Source organism: Carettochelys insculpta, chromosome 17 (assembly GCF_033958435.1).
Source record: "Carettochelys insculpta isolate YL-2023 chromosome 17, ASM3395843v1, whole genome shotgun sequence".
In the NCBI taxonomy this organism is placed as follows: Eukaryota; Metazoa; Chordata; order Testudines; family Carettochelyidae; genus Carettochelys; species Carettochelys insculpta.
In genome coordinates, this window is record NC_134153.1 from 5,114,669 (window position 1) to 5,140,914 (window position 26,246).

A 26,246-nucleotide genomic window follows, 5' to 3' on the forward strand; every position below is an offset into this window, starting at 1 on the left:
ATTAACCCTGTTCCATCCGCGGCCCTGGAGCTCACAGTTCTCCCCACTCATCGGCCCCCTCGCGCAGCCGTGACACGAGGGCCCCCGGGAGGGAAGAGCTGGCACCCAACTCCAGCATGCAAACAGCCCAGAGCACTGAGCCAGGCTCGCAAGCCCAGCCCCTGGTGAGCAACGTCCCCCGCCAGGGCTGTTTGCACCCAGGGGATGCTAATGCTACACCCCCACTCTCCACTCCCCACCGCTGCGATGGCTGGGACAAAAGCGAGGACAGCAAAGGACAGGCCTCCAGTAAGACACCAGCTCGGAGCTTCAGTGATGCTACCTCCAGCCCTGCCCCTTATGGCCCATTGCTATTTCTGTCCACCTGGCTTTCGTGCCTCTCTCTCAGGGGATCAAAGCGCACGCAGCCATCAGGCAATGAGCGGCTTGGGCCCTAGAGCAGGGCCAAGCTGTCAGCCGCCAGGCACCCCACGCTGCTCTAGGAATCGCCGTTGAGAGCGGGCGGGGGGCAGATGCAGTGGGTCGTGTGGCACAGTGTGCTGTGGTCTGCCTGGGGGCAAGGTTTGCAATGCCTGCTGGCTGCCCAGGCACATCAAAGCAGCCCAGGGCCCCTTCTGCCCTTGCGGTTGCTTGGCTAGTTCCTCAGCAGGAAGCTGGGGTGGCAGCCTTTTGAGCTCCTGCCTGCATGCATTGACAGCAAGCTCTGCTCCCTCCAGCCCCTGCCTTAGAGACAAGGGGCACCAGTCCAGCCAGTGGAGTCCCATGCTGGGTGTGGCTCGAATCCCACTCCGTGGGGCACAAAGTGAGGGAAGGCCTCTTTTCTAGGGAAAATTTACCCAGCCCCCCAGCTTCCTCGGGGCCTGGTTGTGGGGCTTGTGCTCACTCGGGGTAGTACTTAGAATTAGGTGCACCCATTCCCACCTCGGAGGCTGAGTCCCAGCTCTGTGGACCTCCAGCACAGTCCCCTTTTGTCTCATCCCCCTGCTCTGTGCGGTCATGGTGCTGGGATCCCTTCCCAGCCTTGCAGGATGCGGGAGGGTTTCAGGAGTTAATGTTCATTAGCTGCAGTGCTGCCCCTCCTGAGCCAGGCTCCAGCAAGCCAACTCCAGGGGTCAGGGGAAGAGGAAGGGAGTTGCCATGGCTACCACAGTGATGAACTCTGGAAATACCCAGTATAGAAAACTCCAGGAGGTGCCTCAGAATCCTTCCGTCCTCTCCATGGGAAAAGCAGAGGGGGTGCGTCCCAGCCAAGTGGTGCAGAGCCCTGGGATCTACCGGTGGGGAGATGCCACCAACTCCCCTGTCATTGGCGCTGGCGGAGGCAGCTCGGCAGGATGCAGCCCTCAAGTATTCCCTGAGGGACACAGGGGAGGGAGGGTGCTGCTCCTCCTGAGTGCCAGAGCGCTGCCCAAATGGTCATGGGGCTGCAGAGATGGCTGTCCATGGGCACCCAGGAGAGAGCAGGTGCACGACCCACCCAGTCTCCCTTGTTCTCGGGTGATGCTGGCAGCAGTGACTAGACCTTGGGTCCCACACGAGTCTCCTGCCACTGTTGTCCCCATCTCTGTTTCATGTCTGCAGTGACCGGCTGAGAATGCTGCTCTCCCGGACTTCCGTCAGCTGTGTTCAAAATCTGGGTATCACAACCCCAATCCGCAGGGTGGCTCTGAGAGGCAGGAGAGGGAAGCCGAGGGCCCATTCTGCCCACCGCTCAAATGCACCCAGGTCTGAGGTGGGACAGGACAGCTGTTGAACAGCACATCGCAGCCCCGCAGGCAGTGGGCTGGAAGAGGTAGGGAGAATACAGGATCCTTTTGCGGTTTTATGGTGGGATGCGATTGTCTGAGAGGTGTACATGTCTCTGGCCACACACAGGGCACGGTGTCTGTTTCGTGCAGTGCGTGACACATGCCTGTGCCCTGTCGTTAATTAGAGAGGGGCTGAACTTAGCCTTGGATCCAAATCCAGTCCCCCTCGCCCCATGTTGATGGGGGACAGTGTCCCCTGTAAGCTGAGCACCTGGGCAGCTGTGCGTGAGAGATTCAGGGGCTGCCCAGCAGATTTAGCAGAGCGCCCACAGCCACCCACAGGGGGCAGCATGTGTTTTTATGGGCGGTGCACATCTGCACATGCCTGGGTGCACATCACAAAATTTATTCTGCCCATTGATGGAAAAAATTAGTGGGACCCCTGGTAGGGCATGGGGGGTTCAGTCTGCAACTGTGGCTCAGAACTTTAAGGGGCCAAGCCAACCCCAGAGCCAAACCTCCCCTGTGTCAGGAGGCCCCTACCCGGCTCTGGCCATGAATGGCGAGGCTCAGGACCACCTCTGGCTCTGTGGCCCACATGTGGAGTGGGCGCCGAGGACGCACAGGCTGGGATGTGTGAGTGCAGCGCACAACAATGCCATTGGGAACTTCCCCTGGATTGAGGCTGGCCTGGCTTGCCTGCCCTTCTGTGCTGGGGCAGTCAGCTCTACCCTGAAGGCTGCAGCTAAATTTCCATCACTTCCACTCCCCGTTTTCACAAGCTCACAACGCTCTAGGCTATTTTCTGGGCTGGGACTGGGGCTGGGGCTGGCTCTGGGTGAGGTAGCCTGGCCAGAGAGATTGCCATGTCTGCCCCCTCCCCTGCATAAATAACCTCCTGCTTCTGCAGTTCCCCCACCTCCCCTCCCTCCCGAGCCCACAAGGAGGGAGGTGATAAGCGTGGGGTCACCGTGGCTTCCCTGGGAGGGGTTGGCTTTGAACACAGAGATAATCCTTTGGAGGCTGCCCCCTCCCTGCCCTCCAGCCCCAGGCTGTGTGTGGAGCTGCAGGCTGAGGGGGTGGGCGTTAGCACCCCCCCAGTTCAGACTAGAGAACAGAGTGTACTTGTGAGAGGAGCTGGGAGGGAAGCCTGGAAGGGGGTCCCCTGGGGTCAGGGCTGGGCCAGTTGCTGTTTCTAATCTGTGTAAGTGACTTAAAAGAGGCTGCAAATTAGACCAGATGGCTAATGCCACAGGCTGGGGAAAGGGGAGCCCTGGCTGTGGGCCTGGCTGGGTCTGGGCCTGCTGGCCGTGAGAGGGGTGACAGATAAAATGGGAGCGGGGTGACCCCTCTGCAAGCCTGTCTGTTCTGGCTTGGTACTGCAGGGGCCAGAAAGAGTCCCAGCACCCCTTCATTTCTGAGCTGGAATTGTGTGAGCATCAGTTATCAGCCCCCGGGGGCGTGAGGGGATTGAGTCTGGGTGTGGGTTCCTGAGGAGCAGCCTTGGACAAGTCACTTTCCTTCTCAAGATGTCTTGCTTTGCCATGGGTACTGTGGGGACAGACGCCCCCAGGGGAGACCCTCTGTGACACCTGGCAGGCTCAGGTCCCCAGAGGGCTGGGTTTTGTCCTGGTCCCCGCTGGGCCGGCCAGAGAGGGGCTGGCAGCCTTGCATGAGATCTCGAGCTCTGGTACCTGGTGACTGACCCAGGGGCTGGCTCTTTCCCAGCTTTTCCCTGCCACTGAGTACCCCCCTCCCAGGGTGAGGCCATCTGGTGAGCTGCCGACCATCCTGGCCTCCCAGACACACTGGGACTGGCAAGCACTCATCACCCTGGCGACTGCTCCCTTCGCTCCCTTCCCCTCCCCTCACTGGCAGCCGCCTCCTTCCCAGCAATCAGTTGTCATCCCTCCCCTCCCCAGGCCAAATGGATTCTCCTCACGCCCCCCACCTACAGAAATTCTAGCCCCTGCACACTCACAATCAACACCCCCAACTCCCATCCCCCCATAACCAGTCACTCCCCCATCCCAGTCCCATAGATATCAGCTTGACCCTCTGCACTGTCAACCCCTACACCTCCCTAACCTCCCCAGAACTGAGAGTACTTAGCACACATTACACCCTGATGGCCATTGGTCCTTAGAAATACCTTGGGATGGCATTTTTCACACACCTTTCTTTCTTTTCTCCCACTTCTGGGCTGCAGCCTCCTGAAGGTACAAACCAGCCCCTTCTAGGAAGTAGGGGCTAAAAGCATAGGGGGTGGGGAGAGATCTGCAGCCCACCAGACAGGATTCTGTCCCAGAAAAGTCTGGGAGATGGTTGCTCAGGTCAGGAGGTGGATGCTGGGAGCTGCTGCTAGAGCTGGCTGATCCCAGTGCGCGTGGTGAGAAGGGCTGGAGGCTCAGGCTGATGCACTGCCATGCTCTAACCACAAAATTAGATGAGATTCTCCTGTTTTCCCAGGCCTTTGGGAGCTGGGACTTTCAGGAAAACACATAATAAAATCACCGAGGCAGCCAACATTTAGAGGAGTAAAGAAAAAGCTCTGTCTTCCTGACACTGGCTACATCTATTCCCGGAACGGACCTTTGTCTTTAACGATACTGTTCTGGGGAGCATTTAGGTGGTTCCAATTCTTCTGGAAGATGTTGCACAAAGTCAAGGGCTTTGGTACAGCTCAGTTGCTGCTGCTGTGACCTTGCTCGGTGCAGGAAGAAGGTGGTAGGATAGAGGGGGAAGGGTACAAATAAAAGCGGTTTCCAAGCATCAGCTGGGAAGGGAGCAGAATACTGGAGCTGGTCTCTAATCTGAGTTCAGCTGCTGGCAGGATGCTGGCTCTCTGCCACCCCTGGGCACAGCATCATGTGCCTCTCCAGAGCCACCACTTGTGATCAGTTCATCTTCATCGGCTCAGGGACAGAGGAGCCTCTGTCTTATTACTGATTTTTCACTCTGGGTCCTTTTGCCTCTGGACCGGAATCTCTCAGGACAATGAAGGGCTGGTTTGTGGCTCATCTGTCACCAATCCCAGCTGGATTTCAGGGCTTGCCCACCCCCTCACTTTTAGGTGATGCCTTTAACAGAGAGAGACCATCTGGCTCCTGGCTCCTGGACTATCTTCTGTCAAGCCTACAGGTGCCAGATGCTTCTATTGTTCATTCAGTGCCCAAGGTTTCTGGATGAGCCTGTGCTTGAATTTATACCTCTTGGGGTTCCCTTCTTTAGTTGTATGCTTCATGGCTTTCTTTGTCCACGGAAGGTCGTGGATGTGGCTAGGTGACTTGTGTGATTATTACTGAGGAATGCAACACTTTGTATTTAGCTGTGTACCCTCCCAGAGGGTGGTAAAAATCATTCTGATCATATGATACAGGGCTGTAAAATCGTGACAGGAATGGGGGAAAGTGAATAAGGAAAAGTTATTTACTAGTTTCCATAACATAAGACCTGGGGGTCACCAAATGAAATGAATGGTCAGCGGGTTTAAAACTAAGAAAAGGCAGTTTTTCTTCACACATGGTCGGCCTGTGGAACTCCTTGCCACAGGAGGTTGTGAAGACCAAGACTTTATCAGGGTTCAGCAAGAACTAGATAAATTCATGGAGATTAGGGCCATCAATGCCCAGGATGGGTGGGAATGGTGTCCCTGGCCTCTGTTTGTCAGAAGCTGGAAATGGGTGTTAGGAGAAGGGATCACTTTGGTGATTACCTGTTCTGTTCACTCCCTCTGGGGCATTGGCATTTGCCTCTGGTGGACGACAGGACACTGGTGTAACCCCAGAGGCACTGAGACCACTGACAAGGGAGAGTGAAGTTTCTGCTCTGCAGCCTTAGCTGAGAGCCAGGTGGCTGTTAGCTTGTGTGGTAGAGCACAGGGCTTTAGCTTGCAAGGCTGCAGGTTCATTCGATTGGCCTTACAGTGGGCAAGATAAACCTGACCCAGTATGGCTGTTCTGAGTTCTTATCATACCAACGATGGAAGAACTTGTATGTACTTCAGAGACTCTCCTGGCCTGATGTCCCACTGGGGCCAAGACTGGCCTGGGTTTCTGAACCCACTGTAGCTGTGGGTAATTGGCTCCTTTCAAAGCCAAAACATAGGGCCTGTTTTCAGCTGATGTGAAAAAGAGGAAGCTGGTCCCCAGACACTCACCATGGTAGTATTGCCCCCACCCACCAGAGCCTTCCTGACAAAGCAGGAAAGACCCAGGGGCTGCTGATCTCCCTGTTCTATCTCACAAATATCATCACCTCTTCCATCATGCACGGTAAAACCCCACTGTCCTTCCGCCTGGTGATTTCTTTTGAGGGGAGGATTTGTTTTAAATCCAGGATATGAAATGGTGATTGATGATCTAGCTGATGGGGGTCTGGCTGTTTTGATTCTTTAATTACCCATTGCATTGCAGTTGCTCCCAGCAGCCCCTGTCAGCGTTTTGGACTCTGTACAAACAACCCAGGCCTCAAAGGGCTTGCAAGCTACCCTAAGAGGGGATGTGACGTAGAGTCAGGGGAGGGTGACAGTGACAAGAACAGGCACAAGACAGGCCCTGTCTGGTGTGATCCCAGTGCCCCCGGCAGCAATTGGACTGGTAGGAAAAGGCGCTGGACCTGTGTGGGGAGGGCATTCCATGAACCGGGAGGTGGGGGGCAGGGAGGAAAGTGCCTTGGGGAAGAAGCAGACAGATGGAAGGGCAGCACCTTGGGCCTGGCCCATGGTCCCGGTCCTGCACTGAGCGCCTCGCAAACAGAGAGTTTGCCCAGGCCAAGCCCAGACTGCTACCTCCAGCCTTTCCAGGAGCTGTGGGTGCAAAGTCATGCAGTGGGACACAGAGGGTTGGCAGTCTAAGCTCAGAGATGTTCTCCAGCTATTGGAGGGGTGGGCAAGAAGCCTGGAGCTACATCTGTCCCTACAAAACTGCACTTTCCTGTTGTGGGGGGCGGAGGGCAGAGCACCCTCCTCTCCCCTGGCAGTGCAAAAAGAAACTGACGAAAGCACCAGTGTCCTGCCTCCCATGGAATGCGATTGCCTGGGCCCCCGGGGGAAGGAGCAGAGTGATTTAGCCTGTTCCCATAATCCACCGCCTGTACCTTCATCTGCTTGCGCGCCTCCAGCAGCCCAAACCCTGCCCTTCCTCCCTGCCTGCAGGATCCTGAACTCTCAAAGGGGAGAGAGCCTGTGAGTCACTGTGTCTACTGCCAAGGAGCGGGGGCTTATCTTGCTTGCACCAGAGGCCAGCTTTGCTGGGTTGGAGCACGTAGGGGCAAGCCCTGGACTTTTGCTCAGTTCCTGCTCTCTTTGTTTGTCTGAGCTTGACCCACATACCGGGGCTCCCCCAGGCTGCAGACACCCCACCACTGACTCAAAATACAACCCAGGAGAGTAAAACCAGAACAGCTGCAGCCCCCGCTCCCATCCTCACCACGCAGCCAGTCAAACAAGGAAACACTCTAGCACAAACTCTCCTAAGCTGCTGGGTTTCCATAGCGTACATCTACACAGGGGCTGGAGGTGGGATTTCCATGTCTGCCCAAGTACCAGCTCAATGAGAGCACTACCAATAGAATCATAGAACACTAGAACTGGAAGGGACCTCGAGAGGTCATCGAGTCCAGTCCCCCGCCCTCATGGAAGGACCAAGCACCATCTAGATCATCTCTGTTAGATGTTTATCTAACCTGCACCCTAACCCAAATAGCAGGGTAGCTGAAGCTGTGCAGGTGGCAGGACGGGCTAGCTGCCCAGAGCACCATCACTCCTGAAGCTCTCCAGCTGTGGTGTAGACATATCCCGGACATGCTCAGCCCCCTTCCGACAACACTGCTGAGCTTTGAAGGGCTGCGGGTTCCCTCTGTGTGGGACCAAGGGAAGGGAATGCCAAAGCTAAGGTCCCTTGTGAGGAGGCTAGAGCAACCTGCTGCCGGCTCCCTCTTGCTGGGATGTCCAACACAAGCGCCTCTGCTGATCTCAGACAGTGCCAGATGGGGTGATGGGGGAGGAGGTCTCTCAAGGAGGATGGCTCCAGGCCACTTCGGGTTTTACAGCAGGGTTCCCTGTAAGCTGTCCACTTGGGCAGCTGCCCAGGAGAGAGTCCAATGCTGCCCTGCTGATTACTAGATCACCCACAGCCGGCAGCATGTGTTTCTACTGGTGCGTCACATCTGCACACACGTCAGTGCATGGAAGACAATTTATTCTGCCCATGGATGGAAAAAATTAGAGGGAACGTTGTTTTACTGGGCCAACCCAACCCTTGGAGCTCCACGTGGAGCCAATGGGCAGCCAGCGCAGATCCAAGGACACTCCTCTTAACAAGCGAGTCTCCACCTTTGCCACCAGCTACCAGATGGATTTAAGAGCACAGTGAACCAGCCCAGAGGTGATACAGGTATGGATCATGGGCAGCCTGGGCCCATCCAGGAAGAAAGGACACAGCCTCCGGGCTGGACGTGGGCGGATAGAAGCTATGCTGGTCAGGGCTGTTATTTGATGGGAATCCAACTGGACCACCAAGCCATGAATGTTGACGATGGATGGGTGAATGCGCTCAGTCAGAACCTGGTGTCACTGACCTCAGGACTCTCATGCCCTGGGAAAATCAGGGTCCTTGCCTGTGGCTTATTTTTTTATTTACCACTTGCCGTGTGCAGGACCTGAACCAAAGACCAGAATCCTTGTCTGTCACCAGAGAGATACAGATGGAACGAGGGCACCTCGACTGGATCTCTTGCTCTGGGTTTCTGCCCACACACAACCATCCCCTGCCTTTCACCTGCCTACCCCCAACCACAGGAACCAAGAGCCCCAGACCAGGGCTTCCCCAGGTCAGGCCTTAAAAGCCCCTGCTTTATCCCAACCTCTACGCCTCCCTAAAGTGACCCTCAGAGTGAGGCAGCTGCCAAATGCCATCTGTTGTCCTTCTGCAGGAGGTGAGGCCTCTGCTTGAGAGGGCAGTTGTCATCTCAGGGACCAGACTAGGCATGTGTGTAGGTACAGGCCTTGGGCTCCAGTAACGACAAGAGCAAAGAGTCCCTGCTTCCTGGGCCTTGAGGGGAATTCCTCTCTCCTGCCTCACATGGGAAGATCATGTAGGGGCTGTGAACTGTAGGAAAATTGTGGCTAATCAGTTTTAGGGTCAGTGCCGATGAGGTAAGTGGAACACTTCAAAGATGAAGGCCATGCCAAGCACTCTGGCTGACATAAAAACTAGCTAAAGCTCATAAGGGAAGTGAAGAAAGGTTACAAACCCTGGTAAAATCCCTTTCAAATCTCTCCCTCACTGCTGTGCCTGGGTTAAGATTTCAGCCAGGCAGTGACAATGAATATGAGATACAATTTGCCTACAGGCAAATCCTGCTAAGGATTGTGGTGTAGGTGAATGTTCAGCCAGTTCAGCTGTTCTCTTCCCTGTCTTGCAGCCCTGGATTAGAGAATTTAAATGCATTCCTCTGACTTGGACTCACAGGCTTTTTTTCTTCGGAGCTACACTTGCTCATAGGGAAACTCCGGGGGAGCTGACCCATGATGACAGCACAAATCAGAGCCATATATTCACTAAAGGAATCTTAAATCCTGTCCCGGAGAAAGAGGAAGCATTCCCCCACTGGGCCAGCCCTTCACATGAAAGTTACCCCCAAGCAGGGTTTTTCCATTGCTGGCAGAACCACTGGGGAGAAGGGGACAGTCCCCTGGAGGCGGGGTGGACCAGCAAATCTCTGTGCAGCATGGCAAAGACAGAGAGGTGGGGAGGCAGCTTGTTTCTCTTTCAGGGAAACCTGCAAATCTCCAGGCAAGGATTTATGGCTGGCAGCACGTTGGTTAACAAAGCCTTGCAGTAGGAAAGTCTCACGGGGTAGCCGTGTTAGTCTGTATCTGTCAGACCAACGAGGAGTCCTGTAGCGACATAGAGATTAACAGATTTATTCGGGCATGAGCTTTTGCGGGTAAACCCCATTTCATCAGCAGGACTGGTGGGGAAAAGCAAAGGCAGGTGTATATGTAAGAAAGTTGCTGCAAAAGAAAGAAGCTGCTATCCATTGTAAATTAGGGTGATCAGTCAAGAGGACTGTGGCCACTCAATGCAACTGATGGGGAGACGTGACTGTCTATGGAGGGTAAGCTGCTTCTTTAGAGTGTTAATTAATTTAGAGCCTTATTGAGGCCTAATTGTATAGTTTCAATTTGCAAATTAGCTCCAATTCAGCCCTTTGTAATCGAGGTGGTTTTTTGTTTTTGCTTTTGTTTTGGTTTTTTGTAGAAGGATGGCTACTGTTAAATCCCTAACAGAATGTCCAGGGAGGTTTAAATGTTCCACCTCACATTTATGTGTGTTCCCTTTCCTGATGTCTGATTTGTGCCTCTTTTATCATTTGCCAGAATTTCAACAGTTCCCACCCACTATCAACCTCTCCCTTCCATCCAGGAGCTATCACGCTACCCATTGTCTACAGCTAAGCCCTAAGAAACAACTGGATCTGTTCCAGTCTCTGAGACAGAGAAAAACACCTACAAGAGCTTTCTCAAGCATTCTTAAAACTTACATCCCCACCTGGGGAAATGACGAAACAGACTGACAGAGCCAGAGAGGCACCCAGAGTTCACCTACTTAGGACAAACCCAACAAGGAAAATAATAGAACACCTCTGGTTATCACCTACAGCCTCCAGCTTACTCCCCTCCAGTGCATCATTGACAATCTACAACCTATCCAGGAGAACAATCCCTCACTCTCACAGGCCCTGGAAGACAAGCCAGTCCTTGCTTACAAACTGCCCCACAACCTGAAGCAAATACTCACCTACAGCCACAGCACAGAAACGCTTACCCAGGAACCTATCCCTGCAACAAACCCCATTGCCAACTCTGTTCATGTATCTACACAAGTGACACCATCACATCCCACGACCTAACCACGTCAGCCACACCACCAGGGGCTCAAACACCTGCACATCCACCAATGTGATATACGCCATCAAGTGCCAGCAATGCCTCTCTGCCATGTACATTGGCCCAACCAGACAATCTTTGCGCCAAAGGATAAACGGGCACAAATCAGACATCAAGAAATGGAACATACATAAACCTTTAACCTCCCTGAGGTTTTAAAAAAAAATCTCAATTACAAAAGGAACAGCTGAATTGGAGCTCATTTGCAAATTGAAACTGATGCAATTAGGCCTCACTTTTCTATTAGTCTATAAGGTGCCACAGGACCCTTCGTTGCTGTTACAGATCCACACTAACATGGCTACCCCTCCGATATTTAAGGCTGTACAGTTGCTTAACACTCTATAGAGGACAGTCCCATTTCCCCATCAGCTCCATTGAGTGGCCACAATTCCCCTGACTGATCACCCTAACTTCCAACGGATAGCAGCTAAACGGATTTTTTTCTTTTGCACAATCATCTTACCTATATACTTGCTTTGCATTTCCACTCTAATTCATCTGACAAAGTGGATTTTTACTCACGAAAGCTTGTGCCCTAATAAATCTATTTGTCTCTAAGGTGCCACAGGACCCCTCGTACTTGCATTAGGGTTAAGAGAGGTAGAGGACTACTGCAGCCTGTTTATTCATGTGGATTGAGGTTGGGAAGATCGTGCCCTGGATTACTGGGACAATCTGGAATGGCCTCTAGGGACAGCTCTCGGGAGGAGGGTTTCGGAGGCCATCTGGAATTTACAGCCCAGAGAAGAAAGCAACCTGAACTGGACTACTGGCCTGTTTGGAACGGACTCTGTGTTTAGCACTGGCTAACGCTGATAGAAGCAGCAAGTTGTATGCCTTCCCCAGACTGAGGGGAAACCTGGGTTAAATGAACACCTGATAAGACACACTGATTGGACACTAAAGAATAAATAAATGCTCAGCAGAACGAGGGGATTTAGTCTGCATAACTGTCATTAACACAGTCTCCCAGGAGCACCGGAACGGCCCTGCTGGGACAGGCCAATGAGCCATCTAGGCCAGTCTTCAGTCTTAGACAGTGGCTAGTGCCAGATGGCCCAGATGAAGGCAAAAGCGCCACATAATCCACCTAATTGTGCAACACTGTAGGGGAAAGAGTGTCCTGATCCCAGCTGCTGACCTGTTTAGTACCTGGATCATTAGCTGTGGTTACTCTGGTTATTTAGCGCTCAGCTTGTTTAAGGGAAGCAACTACTCTTAGTTTGTGTGTGTGTGTATAATCCTTTAACAATAATCTTACCACGCTGCTTGCTGCAATAATCATGTGGCAGTGAGTTCTATGGGTTACTGCCTCTTGTGTATAAAAGGCAGCTCCTCTTGTGTGTTTTAAATCCACAACCGTTTTATTTCACTCTCCTCCTTCTCCTTCACACTGTTCCCTGCGATACAGGGCCAGCACCTGATGGGATTTCTGGCCTGCCTTCCTCCACCATCAAAACAACTTCCTGGGGGTGAGAAACAACTGCCATTTTACAGTACTGAGCAACAGGTCAGGAATGGGAGTAAACAATACTGCATCTAACTGAGCCAACAAGACAGAGGATAAGTAGGCCATGGCAGACTCTAATTCTACAGACATTACCTGCAGTGTAATGCTTACCAGCTTGCATTAGTGCCTGCTGTGAAATTTAATCCAATATCAGGGAAGGCGTTGGGTCACCCAGACAATGTTCTATGACTGAACCCAAAGGTTCTGCACATCTCTGCACGACAGCATTTCCAAGAGAACAGTCTCACCCCCAGAAGCCCATACTTGAGGAGCAGGTGGAATAATTCCAGCACCAAGCGGAGACCTGGGCTGGAACCAGAGCTCATATGGTAGGCTGGAGGGAGCTCTGTGGTGCTCAGCATGAGCCATTCCCAAGGCAAATAAACATTCATTATGCAGAACCAACAGGAGACAAAGAGACTGGGGTGATGGTCCCAAGGTAATTTGGCATTGGGGGTTTGGTTTTACTTGGGAGGGGGGCAGGAAAACAGCTGGAGAGCGACTGTTACTGGGGCACAGGGGAGAGGGATGGTTCACCCAAGGTTGTAGGTCATCACTGTAGGGTAATGGAGGCAGTTGGAGGGGGGGTGTTAAACCGGCGGGTGATGGAGCTAAAGGAGGGGAGGTTCACTCTGGAGTTGAGGGAGTGGTCCTCCTGGGGAAGAGGGGATGTGGGATCACTGGGGTTCCCTGTAAACTGAGCGCTTGGGCAACTGCCCAGGAGAGATTCAAGTGCCACCCAGCTGATTAGCAGAGGACCCACAGAGGGAGGATGTGTTTCAGCTGGTGGTGCACAACCATACATGCCTTGCTGCCATAACAAAATTTATTCTGCCAATAGATAAAAAAATTAGAGGAGCCACTGGGGGTCACCCTGGGAGGAAGGGAGTAGTGGGGCTGTTTACCCTGGGGTGATACAGGGTGTGTTTCACTCTGGGGTAGATGCATCAGCTGGGATTACTAGTGGAGGCTGGTGCCAGGCGAGTGTTTGAAGAGAAGCAGATGTATGGATGGAAGTACTGACTCAGCACAAGGAAGGATGCACCATGTGGGGCCATCTGGCCTCATCCATGCCCCTGCCTGCCCTAGTGCTGCACTGGGGAGTCTCCTGCCCCACCTTCAACATAAAGGGAGTGGGGACAGGGCAGGGTAGAGATGAATAAGGAGAAACATCTGGTAAACAAGGCCCATGCAGGAAGTGAAGAGCAGGCAGGATCCACCCTCCTCTGCCTGCCTGCCAGTCATACTGTCCTCCGGGTCCCTGGGGAGTTCTCTCTGTTGCCAGATGTTCTGCAGCTGCCTCAGCTGTTTCCTCTCCAGCCCTACCAACCTAACATCCTCTAGGAAGATCCCCTCAGCATTTCCTCTGAGGCTGGAGCCTCTCCCCACCTTTCTACCAACCCCAGCTTCCCGAGTGGCACAGTTTACAGAGTACTTCCGCTCTTACCTCTCCCTCTCTGCTCCCCATTTCCCTGTCTGGCTCCTGCCTCCCTAATTCCTGTCTCCTTTGTGTTTCTGGCTGTATTTTGCTCCCATTTCCCTCTGTCTGTCACTTTCTCTCTCTCTGTTGTGCCCCCCATTCTTCTGTAATAGAGAGATCGCCGTGCTAGTCTATATTCTATCAAAACAAAAAAGCAGTCCAGTTGCACTTTAAAGAGGAACAAAATAATTTGTAAGTTATAAGCCTAAGACAGGCTCCATATTTATGATTAAATATGGAATCCAGATAGCCGCTTCATGCCCTTGCAACTGCAGCTCGTCCAATCGTACTCCAGGAGCACATTCCAGCCGATCAGGAAGGCCCAGATCTCACCCCTGGAGACGTAGGTGAACATGTACATGGAGCCTGTTTTAGGCTTATTTTAAGTCATAAGTTATTTTATAACTTAATTTATAATAAATTATTTTGTTAGTCTTTAAAGTGCTACTGGACCATTTTTCTGTGTGTTGCTCTTTCTTTCCCCTCTGTTCCCCTCTCTCCTTGGCTGGTTCTCTCCAGCCACCAGCCCAGTGCTCTGGACTGGAGGTGGCTGTGGGTTTTGCCCGTGGAGGCAAGCTCAGGCCTGTGTCTTTGCTTTTGAATGATACGTTTCCCCAGAGGTACTCTGGAAAATGGCCCCACGTGAGCCAGCAGCTCTTTGCTGGCCCCGTGGTTGAGGCAGATGGGTGTTTCTGAGCTGGGGCAGGAGCAGGTAATCTGATATTCATAACAGACTCCCGCAGAATGGGGAAGCTGGGTCCAGAGCTTGAGTTCAAAGTCAGTAGTGTAAAACGGACGCTATCTTGCAAGCAGTGGGGGTAGGGGGTGGGAGAGGGTCATCTGGCAAGGCAGTGGGAGGGCCCATCTGCCTCCACAGTTGCCGGAATCATTAGGGGATTAGAAGTGACACTAACTAACCCGGAGTGTTGGGAATCACGGATGCAAAAGTAGCAGGGGAGATAGAATGCAAGCGCAGGTCACCCACCATTAACCCAGCACAGCCAAGTCTCCAGCAAAGCAGCTCTCTCCTGACAGCCTTGCTTGGAAAATCCTTTTGTAGGGGAACCAACAGAAGTGGCAGCTTTTGGGGAGGCGGCTGGGAATAAAGATGCTCACAAAGCTGGTACCCAGTCAGGGCTGGTCTGAGACATCCCCTTGGAAAATAAAGGATTTAAAACTGATCCTGGCTGAGGAAGAATCGACTCAGGGAGGAATTCAAACTGCAGGGGTTGAGAGGTGCTCGCTAAAGCACAGGCAGGCGTGATTAGCTGGCTCTGCTGGAGCTCAGGATAGCAAGAGGTGCTGTGGGTCAGGGCTGAGGTGCACCTGCAGAGCAGTGGGAGGGAAGGGGGCTGCAGAATCAGCAAGGAGGTGTGCCGGAGAAAGGGTTTAACTAGTATGGAATATTGAGCCCTTTTCAGTGCAGGGAACTAGCCCTCAGCAGCTAATTTTCAAATAAAAAGCTCCTCCGTGAGCACAATGTCAATCCAGAGCGACTCCTGGATCCAAGGAGACTCAGGCTTTTAGTTCTGTGGCTTGAATAGTTATAATGGGTGCATGGCCTGCTTTGAGCACAAAGGGGCAAACATCCGTGCAGAATCTTTGTTTTGGTGAAGGCAGAAAGGAAAGCTGCCACAAGCCCCTGGAACAACGCCGGGGGATCAGCCCTGGTATAGAGCAAACCCTGGCATCTGCACAGCTGTTGGTAACCAACCTTGTGCCACCTCATGTGGCCTGGGGCATGAGGCAGTGAGGGAGAGCACATAACTGGGGCATTCCTGTGCCTTGGCTGTTCCCAACAGCTGGATTAGCCCATAAGGGGTATTGCAGATGGGGGTAATTAAGGGCAGCTCATGGCATGTCCCGGAATAGACCAGAGTTTGGCTCTGGGGAACGGATGCGTTGGCCCATGACCGAGTATGAAAGAGGCATTGGTTCCCATCCAGCGGTAAGGGTGTCGGGGCTGAAACCCAGAGCTGCATTTCCTACTCTCAAAAATGTCGGCAGAATTGATGTGCATTTTTTTTAACATTAAAGTGAAAGATGCCGTCTGGCTGCCAGTGGGGGTGGGTGGTTGCTAGCTGCAGATTGGGATGCCTGCGTTAAGAAAACAAAACAAGCTGACCGCTCCCCCAGCACCACGTTCAGAATGGAAATGCCAGCGGAACCTTAATTACAGCTGACACCGCACAGCCCAGCAGCAACAGCCAACTCTCCACCTGCACTCCCTGGGGATGGCTCTCCAGAGCTATGGCTGTCACCGTGCATATATCCCAGCAAACTTGGGCGATAGCTACGTTTGCTCCCATCAAACCACCCAGCAGACCATACAGACCAGAGGAAGCAGATAGGATCCAGGGAACTTAGAGCCGATTAGCAGAAAGGGGTTGTCCAAGTGGCAGATGGCTTGTGAGGAACTATTGCTCCAAACAAAAGAAGAAGAAGGAGAGAGAGGAAATGGATTTAAATCAAACAAGTTCTACAACAAGACCTGCAAATGACAGTTCATAGGGGGTCTCCCAGAACCTCCTGCAGTGGGTACAGAAGTTCTGATATCTGGAAGGCCTCCAGATGCTGAGGGCTGCATTTCAAAACAGCCTAAAAGTGACAGCCACCTAAGTCCACTAACTTCCTTGTGCCGAGGGGCCAGATCTTCAAAGATAATTTGAGGTCTGAAGATTCAGATAGATACCCAGTGGTAGCTTGAGAAGGCAGCTTGGGGCCTAACTCCAATGAATTCATCAGCCTCTTTCGGTTCTCTGAATTCTTTAGGGAATTTGACCCAAGGTCAGTTCTAGAAATGGGACACCAGCTCCTAAATCACTCAGGTACTTGTGAAAATTTTACCCTATTTACTTTATTATGCCAAATTTCCAAATGGCTGTTGGGCCTGTATTTTGCATTCCCAGCTGCTGGTGGTACAGCACATGTGAATCACAGCATGTCTGGAGCCAGGTGTGCAGAGTTAGAGACCATGGTCAGCAATCTGCTTCTGGATTCCCTCACTCTAATACTGTGGCAGCTGCTTACCACCTGAACTCATCAGATTCTCCCCAGCTGTGGCAGTAACTCGTCCAGTGGTTTAGAGGCTGCTTCTGAGCAATGAATGCCACCTCCGTTACCTCCGTTTTCCAGAGGAACAGCGGAAATGAGGAAGGTGCCCAAAGTCAACCAGCAGATTGGGGGAAGAATGGAGAGCAGCACTCGGCCTCCCCATCTTCTGACCTAGCTTAACATTTATTATTATATAATTTATTTCAATAGCATCTAGGCACTCCCACCAAAAAGAGCGCCCTTGCCATGCAAACAGAGACTTGCTCCCACACTCCCTGGCTTAGGAGGCTAATGCCTTACCCATTAGACCACTGGAACCTACTTTTATAGCTTATTTCAATCGCACCTACTGCTCCCACCCAAGCCACTGTGTGAAGAGTTGGGCAAACACACAGGGAGAACTATTGGGCGCCTACAGGTTAACTGGACAAGAGAGACCGAAGGTGAGGAGAAGGAAATCGTCCCTCTTTTACAGCTGTGGGGACTGAACCCCCGGATTGAAGGCCATTTAGGCCCGTGAATAAGGAGCCACATTTTCAAAAACTTAGCACAAGGGGGTGGGGGAGGGAGGTTGTAGAAAACCCAGCCCCAACTGTGGGTACGGACGTCTTAAAAACGCTCCCCTGTGACTTGCTCAAGGGAGGGTCTGAGCCAGAAACTGAGTCCAGCCATCCTGTGGCTCCAGCCTAGATCTTGACCCTGAAACCATCATTCTTCCTTTTTCACATTCTTGAGTTTAGCTCCTTGTAGTTGCTCCTGCCTGCCACCCTCCTGTGTCCTGGTTCCCTGGCCCTGCCGGAGCCACGCAGGCTGAGGAAGAATGGTCAGCCCGAGATGGTTTACATTTTATTTTTTCCTGTAGCGAGAGGTAACTCAGCTCATTCCTTTAGGAAAACATGTTTTTGTTGCACGCAAAGTAATTTCTCCGGGGGGAGAAACAAGGGCTGGTGATAAAGCTCTAAAGATTTCAGGAAGCCCCAGCCAGCCTCCGTTCCCAGCCCCGTCCCTGGGGAGAAACACTCCAGGCACTGGTGTTTTCTTACCTCATTTCACTCAGGAGCAGTGACCTCCCGCCTCAGAGAATGATTTCAGGGAACCCGGTACCAGTAACAGGCCTGGGAACAGGGCGTAGCGGGGACCTCCCCTCCCTTTCCTGCCTCACCAAGCTCTTGTTTCTTTACTTTTTCAGGTCAGGCCTCTCATTTTCCAACTAACTTCCCATCCTACTCGTCCCAGCTGTTGCCATGAGCCCTACTGACCCTTCCCTCCCGCTTTCTCTTTTGCCCCCATCAATTATCTCTCCCTCCCCTTGATGAATTTGACCCACCTATTGGCTTTTTACCCTTTGATCCCATTTTGCCCTGCTTCCCTCCTGGCCCAGTCACCCCCACAGCTTCTCAAGAGACTCTCCCCCATCTCCAGCCAGTCTGATTTCAGCGCTTGGCTTTGCAGCAGGGGAGCTTTCCCTGCTCCCGGTAGCTCCTCCGCTGTGGAGGTGGAAGGTTCCAGAACATGGCAGGATAGGCCCGGTCCCACTGCCGGTGGGAGGGGGAGAGCTGATGCGAGGAGACGGTCCTGTGAGGTTCCCCAAGCCCGCCACATTGTGGATGTGCTTCTGCTCACAGCTGCATAGGGACACGGCAGACGGGTGAGGGGAAGTTGGTAGTGGATCCTCTGCTGTCACGCCCTGCCTAGGCCCCAGCTACCATGTCAGCCCTGCTCTGGTAACACAGCAGTGGCCTCATTATTATTTGCATTATTGTAGAACCCAGGAGCCCTAGTCAGGGCCCAGGGCCCTGCCTGTGCTAGGGGCTGTACAAACATGCTATGCTACGGGGCTCTCCCCACCTTAGCTCTTCCCTTCACAGCTGGCTTGCAGAGGCCTGGCCAGAGCGGTTCTGAGGCTTCCTGGAGCCCTGTTCAGTACTATTAAAGAGACGCCTCTGGGCTCATGGCATCTGGGGTGTGTGTGAATCGTTTTAAAACCAGTTTTCAAACTAAGGTGCTGGTGAAAATTCAGAAACTGAGAGGGGTAAGCAAATGTCTGTTCAGTGGTGCCATTCCCACTTGAATGGCTCTTTCACAGGCTCGGGGTTCTGCTCATAGGTCTGGCAAGCTTCTTCACTTTTAAGTGAGCTATACCCTCTCTGGAGGAAATGGAGCCTCAGAACAGGGATAAGACGCGGCAGATGGAAGAAAACGAAGACCCAGTGGTGCTCCAAATAATAATTTCTCAGGGCCTTATGCAGTTGTGTATTCCGTGTATGGGTAAGAAGGGCTCTGGGGGTGGGCAGCAACATGGGTCCTTATATTTTAATCATAATTTGAGGGCAGAGGCTCCAGGTTTGACACTAGGCCACCAACCTCCCTTCGTGTGAGTGAAACAATTGGTGCCCAGTTGCTCTGTGGTGCCGCCCTGCTGACACTGGCGAGGGAGGTTGCTGGTGGAGCCATAACCAGGATACAACCCTGTGCACTCCATGCCTGAGCCTTGGGAGCTCTGCCAGACTGCAGACTGCAGCTCAGGCATCAGCTCTCCAGCTCCTTGTGGGTTCAGTGCTTGGAAGGGAGAGTTCCTCTTCTCTTTGGTTACTTTATTGTTAAGCCACAAAGTATGAAGTGAAAACGATACCCAGGTCTGGCCAGTGAGGTTTGTGAAATTCCTCAGGTGGGAGGAGGGATGCTATGCAACCATCTCAAAGTTGGGGTGGGCAGTAACTAGCACCCATGCTAATCCAGCGTGTATAGAATTGGCTCGCATGTGTATGCGCCGTCACCATCCCCAGGAGGGAATCGGACCTGCTTGATTTTGTGCCATAATCCCTATACTGCCAACATGCTCTCCTTTCACTCAAGGTTTCTGTGTCTCTGCAGCAGAAAGAACTGAGTTCTCTTCCTGCTGACCCCATACCCATTGTGTGCAATGTAGTATTAGTGAATTCCTTTCCTGGCTTACTCAGATCCTGGCAGGTGCTTGACACCTGTTCTGCCCCACACTCCATCCCAACTCTCCACGTCTGCCCTGCCAGAGTCAGTGCCTATGTTTGGAGGCTGGGAAAGTGTTGCAGTATTCACAAGCCTGGCAGAATCCTATTTAAACTGGCTGATTTCTGTTCTAAGCTCCCCCTGAAAACTGATGGGGGAAAAAATACCCCAAGGCTATAAATGAACACACACCGCCAACAAATAGTGGAGATGATTGAGAGGCTGAAAAACAAAGTAAAAGCAGGAGGGCAACCCCCCGACAGAGACGGGAGGGAATGAGGAGATAGGCCGGTGACAGAGAGAGGGGTCAGCACACAGACACTTTTGGCAGAAGCAAGTTTTTTAACAGCTCAGAACCACTGAAAAATGTGTCTTGGACACGGGGCTAAAAATAGTTGTGATAATGAAGGAGAAACTAGGGCCAACATCTGCAGAAGAGGCAGGCTAAAGTTAGACTCCTGAATTGCCCCTAAATAGAGGTGGCCTGGTTTTCTGCGGTACAGAGCACCTGCTGAGGGGAGGAGCCTAGCTCTGGTTTTCAGAGCCTGACTTCAGGCATTCTGGTTTGACGTTCTCCTCATGACAGATGAAATGGGAATTCTACCCCAGCCTGGTACTTAGCAGGCCTGGCCTTCGGGCAAGGTGAGCAAGGCGGTTACCTGGGGTCCTCTGGCTTCACAGACCCATGCTGTAATTGATTATAGCATTCACCCATAGTGCAGCCAAGCCCTGCAGTTAGCCTCCTGCCTTGGGCCCCACCTACAGGCTGGGCCCTGCTGGGCCAGCTCTGGTAGTTAGCAAAGGCTATCACAAACTACTGAAAAATCTTCTGGGATAGGAGAACACAAGCCCGGGTGGGGGGAATTCTTGAATCTTTCCAGGGGAAGAAATGGTGAGAAGGAGGGAACTTCCCCTGTTCCTTCTTGTTCCCCAGGAAATGTGATGTGGGGTTTTTGCTGTCACTCTTGACCATGGTTTGGAATGGATGTGAGGTCTCTATAGGGCTCTGCTTATTCAGAGCAGCGACGGTGCCTCTGATCCCAGAGCTACTGCTTTTGCGTGGGTCACAGACTGGAGATCTGACAGACCCAACTGCCTCCTGCGCAGAGAAGTCCCTCCTAAGAAGCCAGTAACCCTCAAATCCTGCTGCAGGAAGGTTTTCCAGGTTGTATCTAGGAGATTGGAACTACACATTGTTTCCCTGCCTCCTGGCCAGGACTCCCTAGTGCTCCCCATCACAACCCCAATGGACTCACAAGTGTTCCCATTAAAGGTCACCCACGTTGTTCCCAGCCCCTGCAGCACCCCCTGAGGGCAGAAGCTGTAAGACAGTCTGTCTGCTCTGGGTTAGCACCTTCCTTCCCCAGAAAGGTCTTGGCCCACTTGATGATCCTGTCTCTTCTCCCACACTGGATGTGCTGAAAGAGGAACTGTGCCCCCCCCACAGCTGTCACCCCAGTGGGGCTTGGGGTTATGTTAGGTTTTGAGAAAAGAGGAAGGCTGCACAGGGTGAGCAGCAGTTTTCAGGAGTAGGAGGCGATACCCTTGCAGTGGAGCAGTCGGGGGTGTCAGGAGGTCTAAGAAAGAGGAACACTTCCTGCAGTCATGGGGGCACTTCCCCTCTGAGCGCTGGCCTGAAAGGTAAAGGCCGCAGCCTTCCAGCATGACGCAGGGAGAAGTTCAGGCGCTAAACAAAGAAAAGAGGATCTGGCTCACCTGATACAATGGGGGTTTTCCAGTCAGTAAAAGCAGTACATCATCCAGCTTGTGTCAGCTGCTCAGTTGAAGGCTGTTGCCTCAGGGTCACACAGTGATTTAAGCATGAAATGACTGGAACCCTTTGCATCCCGAATACCGAGTAGGAATCCCTCCTCCTCTGAAGGGGACTACATTGAGTTCCAGGCTGGATGAGCAATTAAAACCCTGTTTGCTTGCGATGACCATGAATGATATTGTAGCACTGAAATGTGGAGTTTCTGACCAGGTTGCTAGGCAAAATAGTTTTCCCCCTCCATGGTGTGCTGTGTACCATCACCACTTCAGAGAGGGCTGCATTTCAGTGGCACTGCTTGGGCCTGGGGCCTGATCTTGGGAGATGCCAAGTGCTGACTCCAGTGAGAACTGGGCGTGATCCATATGGCTGAGGAGCATGCCTTTATTTGAGAACAAATAACGAGAGAGCTTCAAAAACCAATCCTTTTCTTTCTTTTCTTTTCTCTGAGCTGTCTCTTTGCCTGAAGATGGACATCACAGCAGCAAGCAGTTACGTTGAAGGGGGAAGCAATACAATTTTTTTTAATTTTTTTTTTTAATTTTATTTTGTTTGTGGAGTCTAATAACATCTTTGTTACTGAGGCACAAAGGTATATGCAGTTCTGTGTAGCGGGATTACGTAAGTTAAAGGTGAATGCTGTCCTACACTCGACAGGGTTATTGGAGGTCAAACAAAGGGGTATCATTTGTAAAAACAATGGTTTTTGTTTGTTTTTCGCTGTTATAAGTGTCTGTGATCTACCCTGGGAGAAGTACGTGGGGAGGGGAGAGATGTGATAACGGCTGCTGTTAGGCTGTGAGGGGCAGTTCTGCATTTTGTTGAGATAGGTAGATCGATCGATAGATTGACCAATCGATCAATAAATTGATAGATGGGTAGATAGGTCTCCTCTCTAGTGACTCCTGTAGAGCCACACCCCACACGGTAGTTACTTTACAAGCTGTCTTGGTTGTTCAGTGATAACTACACCCTGGTTTGCCAGTTGCTAGCTGAGCCTCATACTCAGGGAAGTGCATGCTCATAATAGAGTCTGACTACACTCATTGTTATGCTCCTTTGCTTACCTGGCAGGTGGAGACCATGGGCCAGGAGGAAGTGCCTCTGCATTGCTCGGGGACACCACTGGGCTTACATCCGCTTAAAGTGGCATGTTATGGCAGAAGGGCTGTAACCCAGCTAATAACTCAAAGCTGCTGCTGACTTCTGCAAGGGAACCTCTCCAATGGAGGCCCTGGGCGGCAATGTGTCCTGTGATTTCTAGCTTTCCTGGATTCCCTTTCCTTGTGTCCTTTCTGTTTCTTTCTTGCATGGACGAGATCCTCAGCTCCCCTTATGTGCATTATATGCTTCACTAAAGCACTTGGCCATGTGTTTAAAACCTATTTGACAGCCAGTTACAACTTTGAGGCCAGGAGCTGGCCTGTGGACTTCCGATGGGACGAGGCAGGTGACAAGGGTAGCAGCCCTGGCCACAAGGCTGCGTCCCAGACCACAGCCAGAGAGGATTTTCTGGGATTGGCATCACGTGAAAGGCCTAGGACTGCCCAGTGTAACTATCTCCGCAAGATGAAGCAGTTGCCTCGCCAGCTGGTCTGCTACCTCGTGGCTCACTCCTTTGGTCGCTGGCTGCTTTATCCAGGCTCCCTGTACCTCATACAGAAAGCTCTGCTGCCTTTACTGGTGAAGGGCCAGGCTCGTCTGCTGGAGGAGTTTCATGGGAAGCGGGCCAAGCTGATGGCGCGTGATGGGAACAAGATCGACACCATGTTTGTGGACAGGAGAAAGAGCTCAGGGCTGGAGGAGGAGCAGCAAGGGAAGCAGCTGGTGATCTGCTGTGAGGGGAATATGGGTTTCTATGAAGTGGGGTGCCTCTTCACCCCACTGGAGGCTGGGTACTCAGCCCTGGGGTGGAACCACCCGGGCTATGCTGGAAGCACTGGCCTCCCCTTCCCACAGAATGACGCCAATGCGGTGGACGTGGTGATTCAGTATGCCACTTGCCGCCTGGGTTTCCAGGTGCAAGACATTGTCCTTTATGGCTGGTCCCTGGGTGGCTACACAGCCACCTGGGCTGCCAAGACCTACCCGGAGCTGGGGGCCCTGGTGCTGGATGCCACCTTTGATGACCTGCTCCCCCTAGCCCTGAAGGTCATGCCCAAGAGCTGGAACAAGCTGGTGGTCCAGACGGTGCGGCAACACTTCGACCTCAACGTGGCTGAGCAGCTCTGCAGCTACCCAGGACCGGTGCTCCTGATCCGGAGGACTCAGGATGAAGTCACCACCACCCACATGAGCTCCACAAACCAGCAGGCTGACATCAGGTCCAACAGAAGCAACAAGCTGCTCCTGCAGTTGCTAAAGCACCGTTACCCTGAGGTCCTCTCCAGGGAAGGGGAGGCGGTTGTCTGTCACTGGCTGCAAGCCTCCAGTCCTTCGCAGGAAGAGGCCCTGTGCAGATGCTTCAAGGTGGATGATGACTGGTGTGTCAGCAAGTTGCGAAGCTACAAATCCTGCCTCGGAGGTGAAGACAGTTTCCCGTGGAGGGTCGGGAAGGAGTTGACCCCCAGGAGAAGGCAGCAGCTGGCCCTCTTTCTGGCCAGGAAGCACATGAAAAATGTGGAGGCCACACATTGGTCTCTCTTACTGCCCAATGAGTTCCAGATGCCCTGGAAGCTATAGCTGGGGATGGGTGGGATGATTACCCCAGGAGAGAGAGCAGGGCACACGCTGGACTGAACATGTTGGGTTTCCCTCTTCAGTACACTCCTCGCGTGTGTTTCCAATCATTCCCCTCTGAGCGCCCAGTAAAGGTGAGGTGACAGTCTCTGAGGCTCCAAGGGGCTTTATTTCTCCTGGGAGGACTGGATGGATGGCACTGAAGTGGTTAAAAGATTATATGACATTGGAAATGATTTGCAGACACTAGCTGGTCCCCCAGGAATCTGTCGCAGGGCAGGGGAGGATCTGACTAGCTTTTCATCCTGTCCACCTACTCACCTTGATCCCCTCCCAGCCTCTCATTGCTGCCCTACATCAGGGCATTGTTAAGCTGCAGCTTTTAGACCTGAGAGATGGGATTGTGACATCACTGTGTAAAGTGGTGGGACTGGGACAGCTGTGATGACACATCCCACTCACTCTGTCCTCCAGCTCCTGTTCCCATGTCATTCCAGCTTCCGCCGGGCATGAGAGCTCCTGGGAGTGGGACAGCAGAGGTACGTTACCCCATCCCTCTTCATCTCCCCACCCTTCATTTGCATGCAACAATCTCATGGGGTGAGCTAACATTTGCTGCAGACATACCAGCTCTGGCTCTTAGGTTACACAGGTGTGAGGGGTCTAAGAACGTAGTCGTGGTTTGACTATTTCTCAGCTAGTGGTCACATTGCATATGAAGCACCAGATTGTGCATGTGCCGGTCAGTATTTAGTATAGATAGGGAAAAGACAGGCCTGTCATTTGCTTATTGCCTCTCTTGAAACTCTGGTGTGAAATTTTCACACTACTCTGGAAAGAGAGGCTGCTGAACATTCTTTTATATTCAAATTTGACACATTAACACGTGGTTTGAACTGGGGGTGCGAATTTTCCGGGTCATTATAGGGGGTCTTTTGCAAACTTGGCTTAATCTAATTCTTGACTTCCCCCTCCCCGCCCCTCTACTCTCTGATTTGCTCACCTTGATAATATTTTTCTGATTTGTCAACCTTGATTATTATTTTTGGTTCTCTGTGCCTTAAATATTGAGTCTGTTCTGGTCTGGCTATGGTCTGAAGAAGTGGGTCTGTCCCACAAGAGCTCACCTGGTAAATTATTTTGTTAGTCTTTAAAGTGCTACGTGACTGCTTTTTTGTTCTGGTGTGAAACATTGGGGCCCTGCTCAGAGAGAGTGGTGGGTGGGTGGATGGGTGGGTGGCAGGCAAGCTGGTTTTAAAGACATGATCTGTGGGGTGAGCGTCAATGCTCAGCACAGGGCCTTAGGAGAGAGGCTCTGGAGCGATGCCCGGGGGGCGGAGGGGGTTGGAGGTGGGGCTAGAGACGCTCTGGTAGGAGAGGAGTGGATGGTGTCTAGGTGGAGAGACAGGGAGAACTGGGACTATTGGAAAGCTCTCCAGGGAATGGGATGAAGCTCTCAGGAAGGTGGAGGAGGATTTAGCTTTTTAAGACCAGGCAGGGTGAAATCAAAAGCCCCTTTCACGGAAAATGGCTCCATAATGCTAGATGCACCTGAGGGAACACCCCAGGCATGACCTATGCCCTGGCAGCCCCTGCAGGGACTGAGGCAGGGTGTGAGGCACCTTACAGGAGCTGCTGCTGTCACAAAGGGCATGGTGAGTCTCCATAGGGGCTGCCTGGCCCCCAGGAGCCTGAGGCAAGGGAAAAGGTAGCAGGGACTGCCAGGGAGGAGAGCAGGGGGGACCGAGAGCAACCTGCCACATCCTTGCCCTCACTGCAGGAACTGCGTGCTGTGGTCAGCGAGTGGGTACAGGCAGCGGGCAGCTCCTTGGAACCTTCCACCCCACCTTGCTGCCTCTCCTGGTGGCCAGCCAGGTGGAAGAACTACTCATGTGGGGAATCACACCCCTGCCCCCACTGGGCAGCAGCAGGCAGCTGCGTTCACTTGCTGCCTCCGGGAGCAGCAGATGCGGTAAGTGTCCAGAGAGGCTGGAGATTTGGATGGGAGAGGCCAGGCCCACCAGAGACCCGTAGGTGGAGTGGAAAGCGAGCGCTCCTGACAG

The 26,246-nt window shown here is 52.5% G+C and overlaps 1 protein-coding gene across 4 annotated transcripts in view; it reads left to right on the plus strand.

The window, feature by feature from the left end:
* Nucleotides 1-25,332, plus strand: part of ABHD16B (abhydrolase domain containing 16B) — an 83,082-nt gene extending 57,750 nt beyond the window's left edge. Inside the window, exons 7-8 of one of the 4 annotated variants that reach the window (XR_012647858.1) lie at nt 1,582-1,792; nt 11,264-11,878. Coding sequence is in view for 2 of the 4 variants with exons in the window: in XM_075011607.1 (XP_074867708.1) it covers nt 22,840-24,186 (1,347 nt within the window). In the remaining 2 variants the exon portion in view is untranslated. Of the gene's footprint in view, nt 1-1,581; nt 1,793-11,263; nt 11,879-22,578 lie in introns of those variants that run through there. The other 3 variants (XR_012647857.1, XM_075011607.1, XM_075011608.1) reach the window with 3 other exon arrangements.
* The last annotated feature ends 914 nt before the right edge of the window (nt 25,333-26,246 follow it).